Below are 17,362 nucleotides of genomic sequence, written 5' to 3' on the forward strand. Positions count from 1 at the left end.
TGGAACTTCTTGTTTACCTCTGAAATAAATCTAAACTTTGCAATGACTTCAATCCACAGGAACTACCAAAATTTCTTCAGGATCTTTCTTCCACTGATGCTGATCTGCCTTGGAACAGAGCAAAAAACCGCTTTCCAAACATAAAACCATGTATGTGTACATACTATTTCTGGTTTTAGATAATGAAACATTTTCAAATGAGAGCAAAATGCATTTTAGCATTTTTTCTTAAATATATATTACATATTAATTGAATTATAATGCAATTTATTAGCAGCTGTTAAATTGTATCTCTTTTGCTTTGTTAATATTTATTAAAGTTAATGTACATGGTTTTCAGCGTATACACACAAGGTTTACTCATGCAGGTGTAAGAAACTGTAGACCTACTAGTTTCTTAGCTTTGTAATTTAACCCAAGTAACGAACCTCTCTAATATCTTCCTACAGACCTAGTTCTCAAATGAAAAGAGAAAGTTCACACATAACTTTGTGCATTAGTTTTCTTAAAAGCATGGCAGTGCTTTGTTAAGGAATATAAAAAATGCATTGCAAAATATTCATTGAAGATCAGAGTAAAGGTATGCTTACCAGGATTTTTTTTACAAAGGAGGTGGGCTTGTGCCTTACCACAGTGAACATGGCTTCATTTTTCAGTCAATAAGAAAAGAAACCATCTTACATGGTACACTGTTAATATTCCTTATATGTCATTAAAAAGAATCTGTCTACTGATGTGAAATAAAAAACCATATTATTGCTTTAAGACTTAGCAGTGATGTGATGTGAAAAAAATAAACATAACATTCCTCTGCTAATAATAGCTATATGTTTGATATCATATTTTTTCAACAGATGTTCCTACTAACTATATTCTGATTCGACACATTTTTATATATGAAATTAAAAAGTGGTATTTGTTAAGCTCTGAAATATTGTCAGTATGGTTTCAAAATCTAAAGTTTTTAAATATTCCTAATTTTAGAGTTAGTATATATATATATTTCTATGTTCTATGCCTTTTCAAAACTGTATTGGGGAAACTTCCATATATATATAAATTGAACTCTTCTGTCTAGAAAGACACAGACTTAAAGAAGGGTGTAATCACAGAATGTAAAATCATAAGGATATGGATAGGAAGAAATGGACCATATTGTTATTCTAGAAGTAGAGGCATGAAGTAAACAAATTTAGGGAAACATGATATAGTAGGTAGTAATCTAACGGAATCTGTTAATTCCCAAGAATTAGAAAAGGATGAAAATACAAATAGCTTTAATCACCTAAAATCCTTCCCGGAACAAAACAAATCAAAGGTAAATGACTTTAAGAGTAAGTTGACAAATAAGACATTATTGTAGGAAATAAGGAATGTTAGTATTACATCTCTCAATTCCTGTGGCATGACCTTTCTTAATAAGTCCTTTTGTTTTCCCTTTCATAGAGTTAACTTGAGTTGGACGTATCTTAAGTTTAAGAGATACGGAAATTCTCATGTTTTTATATTCATCTATACCTAAATTTCCTTCAGACTCTGCTTCATGCTTACTTAGTGATATTCTGTGAAAACAAGTACTATAGTGTGATTGAAGGACAGTTACTGTGGAATATTTAATATTTATTTAAAATTGTATATTTGGCTGAAGTAATGTGTATCACTATATATAAGTAAATCAAATATATCTAACTTATTTCCAAAGACTAAAGAGTATCTGAATTAAAAAATATATAAAAATTTGATGTTAGACATTTTTTTAAATGTGTCATTTCAATCTTTTATTATTAAGATTTCAGTGCATTATTTTCTGGGTTCACATAATGGCCATAGGAAAAGTCACATAATGCTAGTTTGCTAGCTCTTACAGCATAAGAAGTGAATACGAGTGGTCAATATAACTAAACAGACATCCTTAAAACAACAAGGAGAACTGAGGGGTAAGATTATCCTGATATCTAAAGCTAAAACAAAAAATAACAGTGATGGAATTATGTTGTAAACCAAGGACGTTTTGGAATATTAAAAGTTTTGCATGCATTTTTTTCGCCTTTTCTAGAGTCAAATGGATAATGTCCAATTGTATTCTGCTTTCTTCTTGATTACAGTGCAGAAAACTTATGGTAATTTTTCTAATAATAACTACATCCACATCCAATATCCTTTAATGGATTTTTAGGGGAAAGCTTTTTCTTAAGTGTCCTCTTAAAGAGTTGGAGGTCCTATAAGAAATAATTTTTTTAGGAAGAATGTTATATTTTTCAAGAATATTATTAGAATAATTTATTAGTTCAACTAATACATACTGCCTGCTGTATAGTAAAATGGCTAAGAACATATGGGCTCTAATCAAACTTCCTGGGCTGCAGTTCTGTTTACCTACTAACTACTTTAGTGACTGGACATATTATTTAGTGGTGTCAACCTCATAACTTTCAGGAGTAGATGAAATAACCATGTAAATCACTTTGCCCAGTACCAGAACACAGGAAGCTCTCCTAAATATTAGTTCTTATGATTCTTAGTAATCAATAGATTGCTTATTTTTAAAAGCCTCTAACTTTCTGGGTGAAAAATTTTAGCAACAGGCCCTTAGAGTCTATGGTCTGGAGATGATAAACCTACTTCCCTAACCTCGGTTGGAAGACAAGCTGTAAACTCACTTCTGCCTATATAGACAAACAGACCCTCGCCCCCGCCCACATATACATGGAACAAGAAAATGAAATGTTTAAACTAAATACGTTCTCCCGTTGTGCTTGCAGAGACGCCATAAAGCTGAAATGTTTTTTTTCTCCCGTAGAGAATGAATTCATTTAATAGAGTCTGAATTTTAGCTTGAGCCAGCTAAGTGAGATTCATTGTTTCCCCTGAGTAATGTAGGAAGTAGATTTCAAATATCACAGTGCATTTTAGAAGATATTAGCTTACAGGGCTTTAAGATACTAGAATTAGCAGCAAATGCGTGCAGAAGAGATTTCCAAGTCTCTCTTTGACAGGACACTATGACCTTCAGAAGTGTTGCAACACCATGAAGAAAAGTTTAGCTTGCTGTTGACTCAGCTATAAGCAGGTGTATCGAGTCACTGTTCACTCGATACACCTGCTTGATGGCTTCCCTTCCTTAATTACATGACTGGCCACAATGTCATTAAAATAGGCAGATCATACCGAATTCAAAATCTTTGGGATATAAATCATTCACATAAATTTGCTTGAACAACCTCTTTAGATTCAAACACATTGGTCAGGTCATTATGATTACTAATGGTAGAGCAAAGTCATTTAACATACAACATGCTTAATTTTAAGAACATAAGAACGTGTTTTGTGTGCTGTACGGCTTTATAAGTTCTATAAACTTTCGTATAAGTTTTCCTCAGAGGATTCTACAAAATAAATATTATAACTATATATTATAGCTGAGGTAACAAAGGAACGGAGAAGTTAAGCAATTCACCCAATGCCATAAATGGTAGACAGATCATCTGTAATTCAAACACAAACCCACATTTACCTATTTTTCCTCCACTACTGAGTGCCTTCCCATTAAGATTCAAAACAAAACAAAACAAAAAAAAAACCTTCAAAATAATTAAGTAGTAATAGATACTTTATATCATTCCCTTGTCTAGTTAAAATTAGCATTGGACATTTCAATTATAATACCAACTCGGTAAAAATTCTCAGGAAAAAATAATTTTTTATACTTTTCTTTGAAGAAGAGTAATGCGTAAAGGTTATCTAATTTTGCCATACCTTAAAACAGTCTAAAGAATAATAATTAAAAGTTTGCTATTAAAGAAAGAATAGGCAGATAAATTAAGGGAAGAGTATTAATGGTCCAGAAATAGACCTAAACACATAGAGAAAACTAGTGTGCGATAAAAGTGGTGTTTTGAACAAGGGGGTAAGGATGGACTATTTGTTGTTCCAAATGTTAACAAACAAACAAACAATAAAGATAGATTTTACCTCATTTTGTTTCAAAAAAAAAAAAAAAAGCCCAGTGGATCAGAAATCAAAATATTTAAAACAAAAGCAGAAATCCCTATTAACATTCCAGAAGGAACTATGAATGAATTTGTGAAAATAAGAATATTGGTGTGACAAAGACCTTTGTATATATCCCACAAGAAGCCATAGTGAAGCCATAATGAAAAATGAGAAATTTGATTACAAAATATATAAATTTTATGTATGGCAAGGTAGCTAGCAGATAAATTGATTAATAGATAGAGGCAAAGACAAATGACAAACTAAAAGAAAAATACATGTAAAACATTCTTAGTATATTTTTTAAAATAGAAAAATAGTATCGTATGAAAATGTAATTAATAGAAAATGTATTTAAAATGGCCAAGACATAAGCAAAGAAGCTCAATTTCACTCATATTTAAGAAAATCATTATTAGGAGACATCAGTTTGTATCTATCAAAAGGTCATAAATTAAAATGTTTCATAATACGGCAGTGAAAGTAAGAGGAAACAATTGTTCAAACTGTTCAAGCACTTTTGTTCAGAGTGATATGATATAACTTGAGAACAATTTGTCAGTATCTTTCAAAATTTGAGATGCACAGTATGATTTGGGAATTTTACTGCTGGTGATGTATTCTACAAATAGACTCCTACATATGTGCAAAAAGTCCAGTTATATTTATTCAGCGTTTTATAATAACAAAATGAGATGAGTTTAAATCACCCTAAAGAGCTAAATAAGTATGTTATATTCAAACACTGAAATACTATATGGCTTTCTAAAGTAATGAGCTAGATATTGTTGTTTATGCTAATATGCAAAGATATAGGTAAATAAGAAATTTTTGCAGAATAGTGTGTATATTGCCCATTTGTGGTCAATTTTATATGAATATATATAGAAAATCCTGGAAATAAATACAAGAACATTATTAATAGTCATTGTCTCTGGGTAGTGGAAATATGGAATAAGAGGGAATTTCTATTTAAAATTTTACAGCCGTCTATAATTTTTGATGTTATATCATGAACTTCTTTCTATTATTGCTATAGTAAGAAAGTAGCAAAGTGAATCAGCATTAATTTCTTATATTTTCTTCTAGATAATAATAACAGAGTGAAACTGATAGCTGATGCTAGTATTCCAGGATCGGATTATATCAATGCCAGCTATGTTTCTGTAAGTTGCTATTTTTATATATATTTTTATAAAATATAAATACTGCAGTAGTACTCTTCAAACTATTTAAAACAAAAAAATCATTACAACCTCTATGAATTTAATGTACCAATTCCTTACAACAACATTATGTACCCCCATTTTATACATGGGGAAATGGAGGCGCCAAACAGAGATTGCAATTTACCCAACGATCATTTCACTAATAAGTGGCAGATGTACAACTTCTAGCTACATATCCCCTGGTCTTTCCACTATTTCCTACGTTTGTCAGAATATTCTCTGTACACAATGAGGTCGGCCAACGTCTCTTTCAAAGAAAAATTAGTCATATGTACGGTCATGTCCATATAATACAAAAACCTATTATGCTTTTCTTCCCTTCTAGATTTTCAGTCCTTCTAGGGGACTACGATGCCTTGTTCTTTTCATCCTCAGCTACTTACAGAACGTGCACTCCGCTGTAGCTACTCAACAAGCATATCTTAAGTGAACCAACATGGGGTGAACTGTGACATGCCTAGTATACTATGTTGCACACCACGGATAATAAATGCTTGCTGCATTGGATTGAAAGTTGAATAAACCAGAGTGTTTTAAGGATCTCTCCCTCTCCTTCTCCATGGCTCTTTTCGTTCTCTCAGTGCTCACCACGATCATAGGTACACAGACACCTTAGATGCACCCAAGACCTCCACTTGGGTTGACACAATCACGAAATCCGAGAGTAGGAACTGCTTTTGTGGTTAGTTAATCCAACCATTCACCCAGGAAATCTTTCTGAAAAATTACAGATGATTCTATCACTGAACTATTCAAATACACAGTTGTTTTATAAAAACAAGATACGTTCCCTTATATTTTCACCACTGGCTTCAATTCTAATATGTAGCAAGGTTAACCGTGCTTCTTCTCATGACTCTACAGTTACTGAAGTTTCCCTCTATTGCCCACACTCCCATTGTTTTTTTATTTTTTCCTTATTCATACACTTCTCACCCAGGCCTGCCATTTCATTTGGTCCCACTGAGGCTCTGCTTATGTGATGCTCCATCCTTTCCCCAACATCAAACATAACCTGTCCTATGTCCCATTCTCTCCAAGACTCTGTTAAGGGGGAAAAGAAGAATTCATCCTAAATTTTATATTGGTTGATAATTACTCCAAAATTACAATTATATACTGAATCTTATTGTGAAAGAAGTGAACAACGGGAGCATTTAAGATTTCTTAATAGGAGAAGTGACAGGGGGTTTGCAGAGGTTAATAAGGCATCCTTTGAATTTCATCCTTTTTTTTTTTTTTTTTTGCGGTACGCGGGCCTCTCACTGTTGTGGCCTCTCCCGTTGCGGAGCACAGGCTCCGGACGCGCAGGCTCAGCGGCCATGGCTCACGGGCCCAGCCGCTCCACGGCATGTGGGATCTTCCCGGACCGGGGCACGAACCCGCGTCCCCTGCATCAGCAGGCGGACTCTCAACCACTGCGCCACCAGTGAAGCCCTCATCCTATTTTTGTGCTAGAACTTTAAATCTATTTTGAAGAAAACCCAAATTTACTATTGTGATGACATATTTTATTCATTTATCAAATCATTGATTTCCCTGAAAATGTAATTCTTTTCTAAAGATTTCAGTGAAATCGTGTGCTTACCAATTTTAATTGTATCCTAAACACTACAGCATGTAGAAGTTCTACTTTGATTTGTAGAATGAGGCATATATACATTTAGATATTTAAATTTAATCAATGATCATATATTTTGTGATACCATAGAACAGAGCAAGAACAAATTGTTGTATCAGTGATCTATTAATTCTTATCATTTTTATTCACCAATAAGTAGATACAAATGAATAGCTTATATCCTATAATGTTCAACCAGTTATGGGATGACAGTATAGGTTATGAATATGTTTAGGAAGGCAACCAGGCAGTTTTAGGAGGTATAACTGAACCACACATAAACAAAGGAATATCCATGAACCCCCAGTGTTCCCTCTAAATATTATAAGTTGTCAGGAGACAACCATAAGAAGATCACAATACAGGATGAGCAATAAACTAAATCTGAGTATATTAATATATATATATATATATTCTGCTGTGGTCAATTGATGTTGTAATATAATACATTTTACAACAAAGTCACTATGACCCAGATGTAATGATATGTGTAATCATTACTGAACTACATGGTAAGCAGGCCCAGATGGAAAGCACTTTATATTAAGGCAGGTTTCAGTACTGGAGCGGGCAGTATGCTTTTTTTTTTTTTTTTTTACTTTTTGCTTTTACTTCTAGGGATATCTCCTTTGCCTGGGATGTCAGGAACAGATGGAAATAGACAAAGTCATAATACCATAGTGGCCTCTCACTTCTCCACCCCCAAATTCAGGCAGTCATCACCTCAGAAATAGTGAAGATTTCTCAGAATGAATGTTTGACACCTCAGTTTCCCCCAACTCCCCACTCCTGTTCCATGGCACCTCCATCTGAAAGTTCATGAACACTTGTTCCAGGAGCAAAAGACAAAGGCCATCTACAAATGGACTCTGAATTCCTATTTCTTTGGAAGCTGGGGGAAAAGGGAGAAGAACTATAGAGCAAGGTAGAGAAAAAGCAAAATAACTAGTGTTTAGATGGAAAAGAAAAAGTGAAGTCTGGAGAAGGGAAAAGGGAAGACCAACCAGTAGGTGGTCTGAAGGATGTACTTGAAGCCTAGGAAACTCCAGGCCTGGGTCTGTAATTAGATTACTATATGTTTACCTCTCTGCCTTTGGCTCTTCTTGGGAATTGTGCTCCTGAAGCCAGGACTCAAAAGAGAGCCTGGAAAATGTTCATTAAGGATGGACTGTAGGAGAGAGGTAGGGAGGAAAATAGATACTGCATCCTTGTAAACAACCACTAATTGTACATGTGACTTTAGGAATGTTTTCAAGAAAGCTAACAATAAGAACATTATGTAATGGGACAAGACCCCAACCCGCCACCCCAAATTATCTCTCCTGTCAACCTGAGATGCCTAAAATTACTTCAATTTGAGGATAGCTTTTACCATAGCTGGAGATTGAAGATTAAAGGCTATGATGCAAAGGAGCTGTAGTCGTATCAGAAACATCAGATTTCGTCTACTCTGGTAGAAGATTATAGTACCAAAGGACACTGAATCCCTGAAAAAGGGAAATGCAAATAACTAGGAGACACATTTTATAAATTGATCAATTACAGTTAATTGTCCTCACCCTTACAATGCTTCCAGGACACCATTCTCTCGATTTTCCATCTACAGCTTTGACACTTTCATCTCAGTCTCGTTGGTTCTCTCTTATCTCCTTGGCCACCAAACACTGAAATTATCTACAGCCTAAGCCTTGAATTTACTGTTTCTTTCCAAACTCACTTCCTTGATGATCTCAACCATTCTTGTGAGTTTAAGTAAGATCTATTTGCTAACTACTTTGAAATTATGTCTCTAGCTTGGACTTCTTTCTGAATTCCAAGCTCATATACCCAATTGCCTTCATGACATTCCCACTTGAATATCCAAAAGGAATTTCAAGTTTAATATTTCCATTATGAATTCTTGATTTTCCTTTTAACCCGCTTATCCTGGGTGTGGAGAAAAGGGAACCCACCTACATTGTTGGTGGGAATGTGTAAATTGGTGCAGCCACTATGGAAAACAGTATGGAGCTTCCTTAGAAAACTAAAAATAGAGTTACCATTATGACCCAGCAATCCCACTCCTGAGCATATAGCTGGAGAAAACTCTAATTCAAAAAGGTACTTGCACCCCAATGTTCACAGCAGCACTATTTACAATAACCAAGACATGGAAGCAACCTACATGTCCATCGACAGGTGAACGGATAAAGATATGGTATATATATACATAGGAATATTACTCAACCATTAAAAAAGAATGAAATAATGCTATTTGCAGCAACATAGATGGACCTAGAGATTGTCATACTAAGTGAAGTAAGTCAGAAAGAGAAAGACAAATACCATATGATATCACTTATATGTGGAATCTAAAATATGATACAAATGATCTTATATACTAAACAGAAACAGACTCACAGACATAGAAAGCAAATGTATGGTTACCCAGGGGGAAAGGGGGTAGGGGACAGATAAATTAGGCATTCAGGATTAGCAGATACAAAGTACTATCTATAAAATAAACAACAAGGTCTTACTGTATAGCACAGGGAATGATATTCAATATCCTGCAATAAACCATAACAGAAAAGAATATGAAAAAGAATATATATTATATATGTATAACTGAATCACTTTGCTTTACACCAGAAACTAACACAACATTGCAAATCAACTATACTTAAGTAAAAAAAAAATTTTTTAAGTCTGCTCTTCCTGAAGTTTTCCCCCCTCTTCATCTGGAATCATTATTGACTCCTCTATTTTTCTTATACCCAGTATGCAGTCCATAAGCAAATTCTCTTGGCTCTGTCTTCAGAATTTATCCAGATTTTATCACTTCTCACAATCGCCATTGCTATCACCCAAACTAACCCTTGGTTGGGTTGTTGCAATAACCTAACTACTCTCCCTCCTTTCTCCTTTAAACTATATCAGCTTGTCTTACAGAAACCAGGATGAAGCTCTTAAACCACATACTCTGTAGGTTCAAAATCTTTCAAAGGCTTTCCATATCATTCAGAGTAAAATCCAAGATCTTACAATTACCTACTCTAGGACCTAAAGCACCATTGTCCTCCCTCCCTTGTTCTTTCCGATGTCACCTTCTATTACTGTCCCTCTCATTCCAGCCACTTGCTGTTCTTAGAACATTCCAGACACATCTCTCCTTTAATGCTGTTATACTTGACTTTCTACTTGGAACGCTTTTCCTTCAGATCTTGAAGGGATTACTCCCTTTCTGCTTCAGTTCTTTCCTCAGATTTCACCCATGAGTCTTTTCTGAACACCCTATTTTCTGAAAACTCTCTCACAACACCTAACACTTTTAAAAACTCTATGTAAATTGTTTATTTAATAGACTTATTAATAGGCTTAATGTCCATTTCCCCTAACTAGAATATAAGATAAATGAGAGTAGGAATTTTAGTCAGTGATGAATCCTCAGCTCCTGGAATAGTACCTGACACACAGTAGACCTTCATAAATATTATATGAATGGAGGAATGTGCATACTAAAAAGTATGTAGAGAAAGTGACTAAAATATTAATGGTGCTTCATTCTGGATAGTGAGATTACAGATTAATTCCACATTCTATTATGTATTTTTCTGAATTTTCCAAACATTCTACATTGACTATATATTACTTTTTTAACCTAAAAAAAAAACCTTTACAATGTAAAATAATTATATATTTCAACTGAGACTGGAAACATAGAAATGCTTTAGCATATAGTTTATTTAAGAGACTCAAGGTTTTATCCCAGAAACTGTCACTGGGTGATTTTGGGAAAATCACCTCAAGTGACTCATTATTCTTTAAAGTAAAATAAACTGGTTGGATTAGATTTTAGGGCCCCTTGAACTTTAAAATGTATATTTATTCTGTGTAATACTATATTCTCTGGCTACTGAGACAATTCCAATTTAAAAATAAAATTCACCTTTAATCCTCATTCCTCAAAATATTTTGATGTTTGGAATACATGTAATTTCATTACTATATCTTATTTATACAGTACCTTTAAGAAAAATCCACAGATACTACTCAAGTGGCATACTTACATTCCAGGTGAATGGACTGAGTTTTAGAATAACTTGATAAAATCTACAAGAGCTGTCATAATAGAGTTGAGACAAATCTCAGGTCCTATATTAGTTAAATGAACCTTCTTATTATTCACATTACTCTTCGTTTGGAGCTCTGGAGAATAATTACTAATGCCATAGTTTACATAGATAAGTAATTTCTTGGAGAAAGAGTATGAAAATATCTGCACAATCTTTAAATATATGACAGTAACTTAGTGGAATGGGTAAGAGTGCTGGCTCTGGACTCAAGACTACTATACCAACTGTGAAATCTACCACAAATTACTTCACATTCCATAGCTTCAGTATCTTCCTCTCTAAAATGAGGATAATAATAGTTCTAATAAACAAGGTTTTTATAAGAAACAAATTAATTGAAATATTAACTATAAGATGCTTAGCATATTGTCTGCCGTTAAGTGGTATGATTATTTTTTAGTCTTTACTGCTTTATTCAGAGTTAAAAATACATTTTAAGAACAGTTAGTTGTATATTACATTGTGAGGTTAAAATTAATGTTGGAAATTTTGAGTATCTATTTTTATTTAGCATTCAAAAATGTACAATATTTTAAAATATTAGGTCATCTTAAACTAGTATGTTTTTCTTACATTGCTCAAAAACTTAAAAATACTATATATGTGTAAATATTGATGCAGTGTTGTAATTATATCATTCTAGGGCTACTTATGTCCAAATGAATTTATTGCTACTCAAGGTCCATTACCAGGAACAGTTGGGGATTTCTGGAGAATGGTGTGGGAAACCAGAGCAAAAACATTAGTAATGCTAACACAGTGTTTTGAAAAAGGGCGGGTAAGTTATTTGAAAATATTTTCACAAATCTTTTACAATTGTGTTAATATATGTGTGACAGTTTTAGCTAACACTTTGAGTCATCAATGACTTGGACATCTATAAAGCAGTTTTATCTTAGCAGCGATAACTCTGATATTTTATATACACACACACAAACATATCTATATAAAACAATGGTTCTTATGACTGGTGATTCTTCTCTGAATACAGATCAGATGCCATCAGTACTGGCCAGAGGACAACAAACCAGTTACTGTCTTTGGAGATATAGTGATTACAAAGCTAATGGAGGATGTTCAAATAGATTGGACCATCAGAGATCTGAAAATTGAAAGGGTAAAAAAAAGGAGGGGAAGTCAAACATGATATAAAATATGAATGTTCTAAATGTCTAAAGTAAAATTAATTTGTAGACATATTGCTTGATACCTGTATATTCAATAATGCTTTTCTATTATTTTCAAAATAGAAGTTTTGAATTGGCACCTGCCTTCAATATCTACGTCACTGTGTTTTATTCCAAATTATATACTTAAAGTTCATATTAACCAGTTAATATCAAATTCTTAGGTAGACAGGGGAAGAAAAAGGAGGAAACAACTAGATCACTAAGTTTATCTTATTTTACAAAGAAACTGTAATATCTGATTTAAAACAGGAATTTCCCAAATCACGTGTCTCTGTCTACATCCTAATAATTGGATTTTCTATTTAATCCAGCACCAATACAGAAGAGATAGCATAGGATCCCACTTATATAACATAAAGGCCTATAAACACAGAAAATGATATAAGGATCTTTATACTTTCTGACATTATCAGATACTCTGTACCTGTGTTGTGAATAATTTGTGAGTGTGTTTAACTTGTTAGGCCAAAACTGTTCAAAATCTACTACTCTGGTGTTACAAAATGTTACACTGTATTGAATTTAAATACCCTACATTACCATCTGCTTGCAAGCCTTCTCATTGTTTGCATGCATACAGAAAGGCAATTTTCTTTATTGTAGCAATAGTAGAAGGCTTCTCTTATAGGAAATCATGAAAACACAGTTTCTTCTGTTTGGTAAATTGTCATTTTAAAAGATCACCTTGAAAACCTGGGAAGTCAGCTGTCTTATCATGTTTTTTTAATGTCATTTTGTCTAGCATGGGGATTGCATGACCATTAGACAGTGTAACTTTACTGCTTGGCCTGAGCATGGGGTTCCTGAAAACAGTGCCCCTCTAGTTCACTTTGTGAAGTTGGTTCGAGCAAGCAGAGCACATGACACCACACCTATGGTTGTTCACTGCAGGTAAGAAAGAGAGATTTTTAGAACCTCTGAACACTAGAAACACTAGAAATGGTACTGAAACGCAGTGTGACCTTTTTATTATCACGACACCATTGATTTTCTGGCAGAATGTTAATGTAGATTCAATCCAGCTTTTAGTTTTCAGATATTTTACTGGTTATAACAAATCAAGATGTTGTTTTATAAAAGGTTAGATTCTAGGCAGAGATAAAATGAGTAATGACTATGTCTAAAAGCAAGGGAAAATATATATCCTGGTATAGGAATTTTTCTGAAATCTCGACTGGATTATACCTCTCGAAGGCTTTCAAATTAAAAAAAAAAAAATGGAGCCTTTTTTTTTTTTTTTTTTTTTTTTGCGGTACGCGGGCCTCTCACTGTTGTGGCCTCTCCCGTTGCGGAGCACAGGCTCCGGACACGCAGGCTCAGCGGCCATGGCTCACAAGCCCAGCCGCTCCACGGCATGTGGGATCTTCCCGGACCGGGGCACAAACCCGTGTCCCCTGCCTCGGCAGGTGGACTCTCAACCACTGCGCCACCAGGGAAGCCCTGTGGCCCATTTTTGATGTGGCTACACATCAAATGCATGAGTGTGGGTATGTAGGATTTTTTGATTTTTATGAATAAACATCTGATCCTTCATTATTTCAAATGATATTAGTCTAATATACTAATTTAAACTTTTTTGTAAAAGCAAATTTCTAGGGGCTTCACTGGTGGCGCAGGGGTTGAGAGTCCGCCTGCCGATGCAGGGGACGCGGGTTCGTGCCCCGGTCCGGGAAGATCCCACATGCCACGGAGCGGCTGGGCCTGTGGGCTGTGGCCGCTGAGCCTGCACGTCCGGAGCCGCCTGTGCTCCACAGCGGGAGAGACCACAACAGTGAGAGGCCCTCATATCACAAAAAAAAAAAAAAAAAAAAAAAAAAAAGCAAATTTCTAGATTTGACTTACAAAGAATTACAAAAATGAACTTTAAAATAAAGATCAAATTAAGTGACCAACCCAAGCATGATTCAAAATTTTTACAAACTATTCAAATATCTTTCTTTGACCTACCTTTTTGAACACGATAAATAGAATGTGACTATAAATTAAGATTTTTTCCCTCTTTATTTTCACTGGTATTTTATACCACTGAAATACCAATACTCCCCCGCAGAAAGAAATAAAACTCACAGTTGTTTAGAATTCAGAGTTCTGGACATATTGATATGATTTATGATTTCTAACATGATATATCTAAATCAATCTCAACATGTTTCTTCAACAGCTGTAGTTTGTAAAAAGTAGTAGTAGTAGTTTGTAAAAGAAAAACTGGGTGATAATATACTGTTTTATGATTCCACTTATATGAGATACCTATAAGAGGTAAATTCATAGAGATAAGAAACTGGAATTGTGGTTACTAGGGACTTGGGAGAGAGAGAAATGGAGAGTTACTGTTTAACGGGTACATAGCTTCTGTTTGGGATGATGAAAATATTCTGGAAACAGATAGTGGTGATGGTTGCACAGACTGTGAATGTGCTTAATGCCTCTGAATTGTGCACTTAAATATGGTTAAAATGGTAAATTTTATGTTATGTATCTTTTGCTACAATAAAAAAGCTTAAGTAACAATATCTTTTAACCCATTAATAATTATTAATTATAATAATTCCAAAAATTAATTGATGAATAATTATTCTAATGGGAATATACTATAATTAATGTGGTTAAATATGTAAGAAAATATTAATCCATCCAATTTTTAAACTTTTTTTTTTTTTAGAGGAAAAAACTCAACATGTAATTTAAATGAGTCTACATTTTCCAGGAATCTTTTAGATTTTTTAAATTGTAAGAGTAATACACAAATGCTTGCTCATTATGATATCTTTTTTACATTTAAAAAGCATATACAATTAAAAGTAAGATCCTCATTTTCACCCTCCCAATTCCATATCCCCTCCATACACATAAAATTTTTAACAGATCAGTATATAGTATAAATAGAATAAAAGTTTGCTTATAAAGTCAGTGATTGATTTTAAACTGGCATCACTGATGATTAAAACGGATAGTAAGCTTCCTTCAGCTTCTCCATATTTTACATATACACTGCCACTGGATTAAAATAGTGGATTTAAAAATCCATTAAAAAAGAAAAGTACCCTCTCTCTTGTAGCCTCAAAAAGAGCAGTCTCCCCCTTTGTGATTTAAATAGATAAGAGACCAGAGAAAAAGTATGCTTATATTAATAATCATTTTTAAACTGTCTACTAAATGATTATCTCCAACCCCAACTTCTCACCTCAACTTTAGACTTATACATTTAACTTCCAGTTTAACCACAACATTCTGAAAATTTGATGTGTCCAAAACAGAACACTTAGATCAGTCTCCAAACTCACTCCTTCTCATCCCCATCTTGGTAAACAGCAGTCCACACTCTGCTTTGTCCAGAAACCCTAGACTCATCCTCAACTCTCTGCTTCCTCTCACATTCCACATCCAACCCAACAGCAAATACTCTGATCCCTGTCCCCTATCACCCCTTCACACACTCTCCCCACCCTGGTCTCCTTGCTTTTCTTTGAACACACAGAACACTCTCCCACTCAGATCTGTTCTCTTCCTGCACCCTCAGGCCATAATGCTCCTCTCCCAGGTACCCACGTGGTGCACCCCCTAACCCTACTCAGGTTTCTTTTCAAATATCACATTGTCAGAGAACCTTCCTCTAATGACCCTGTCCTACCCTATCACCTTTTATCTCCTTAACCTAATTTATCTTTCTCCACTGCACTTATTGCGGCTGGGTATATCCTATGCATGTTTCTGTGTTGTGTGGACTACCATTCTCCATCCTCTAGAATATAAGCTCCATAAGTTCAGGGACTTGGTATTGTTCACCTCTGTGCCCCAGATGCCTAGGACAGTGTCTGACACTCAAAATATCCTGAATGATGTAATGACTGATTACTCTGTTCGGGCATATATATGTGTATGTGTTATAGTGATCAGATTTATGTTGTAATGCTATTTCTTAGGTTGAATCATAGGTATTGTCGACATTAGAATATTTTTTACCTACAAAGATGGCAGTTTCGTGATGTTCAAAATGACATTTAAGATTAGGTGACCTTTCAAATGTTTGTGGGGTTTTTTTCAGATTTACTTCCTATATTAACCATTTAAGTACCTAGGAGTCTTGTCTTTCTAATTGGAATTTCTAAAAAAATCCTGTCAGGTTTATCAATTAACAGTTTATATGGAGCACATACCTGTCCTTCAGTATTAAACTAATTTCTTAAAAGGAAATAGCTTTCCAATTTTGTTATCTATAGGAAGGAAAAGAAAATTCTAGGGAAAGTGAAAAGAACACACAAGAATCTATCAATGTGATGCAGAGGAAGTACTATACGGGCTAAAGATTACAGTTGACATTTTTCACGTTTAGCATTCCTATTGGTAACCAAAAATATATTCAATAAAAAGCTTCTGGGGTTAAGAATTTTCAAAGATTTTTAAAAATCCTCCCCATACGTCTCCAACTACAACCCTTAAAATATTATGAAAGAAGAGAGAAAGTTCCACTGGTTAAAACAAAAACTCAAATATTTGACACAGTATTAATGATAATCATCTTGCTCTGTCTAAACAGTCTTGGGAACAATATAAATCCAAAGAAACTCCAAAGAAAATCTACCTCCAATAAGAAAAGAAACTATTTATAATTTATTGCTATCATAGTTTATTTTCTTCATCACAATCAACATAAACAGCCTTTTTGCTGAATAATTTGCATGTAATTTCACTCTTCCTGCAGTGCTGGAGTTGGAAGAACTGGAGTTTTTATTGCTCTGGACCACTTAACACAACATATAAATGATCATGATTTTGTGGATATATATGGATTAGTAGCTGAACTGAGAAGTGAAAGAATGTGCATGGTACAAAACCTGGTAAGACATCTAAAACTTCAAGCAGTTATCAGCTCTAGGATTTCTGCTTGGGAGGACCTTAGTGGCAGTGATCTGGCTAGACATGGACCTGAACTATATTAGCAAAGCAGACATTCTCTTTTCCTACATTATAAACCTCTGGGTGGGGGAAGGGTCTTGGGGACGGCAGCTGATGGGGATTATAGGAGAGCTGAAACCCACATGCCCCAGTTATCCTGCAGCACTGTTACTGACTACTCATCCTACCCTGTTTATACTGATAGGCATATAGAAAATAATTCATAAAATGGATTTGTCTTTAGCCTTTGGGAAACGTAGAAAATGAATCAAATTAATTTCGTTTGTAAACATGCTAGAAGTTGTATTTGGGAAAAGT

General features: G+C 34.4%; 2 protein-coding genes across 2 annotated transcripts in view; one reads left to right on the forward strand and one right to left on the reverse strand.

The window, feature by feature from the left end:
- PTPRQ (protein tyrosine phosphatase receptor type Q) overlaps positions 1–17,362 on the forward strand; it is a 206,486-nt gene that overhangs the window by 183,577 nt on the left and 5,547 nt on the right. Inside the window, exons 38-43 of the mRNA XM_059081625.2 lie at positions 60–150; positions 5,083–5,159; positions 11,602–11,736; positions 11,950–12,075; positions 12,891–13,039; positions 16,851–16,986. Of these exons, the coding sequence (XP_058937608.1) occupies positions 60–150; positions 5,083–5,159; positions 11,602–11,736; positions 11,950–12,075; positions 12,891–13,039; positions 16,851–16,986 (714 nt within the window). The remainder of the gene's footprint in view (positions 1–59; positions 151–5,082; positions 5,160–11,601; positions 11,737–11,949; positions 12,076–12,890; positions 13,040–16,850; positions 16,987–17,362) is intronic.
- Positions 1–17,362, reverse strand: part of LIN7A (lin-7 homolog A, crumbs cell polarity complex component) — a 378,966-nt gene that overhangs the window by 32,375 nt on the left and 329,229 nt on the right. The gene's annotated exons all lie outside the window — the stretch shown is intronic.

Source organism: Kogia breviceps, chromosome 12 (genome assembly GCF_026419965.1).
Source record: "Kogia breviceps isolate mKogBre1 chromosome 12, mKogBre1 haplotype 1, whole genome shotgun sequence".
Lineage (NCBI taxonomy): Eukaryota > Metazoa > Chordata > Mammalia > Artiodactyla > Physeteridae > Kogia > Kogia breviceps.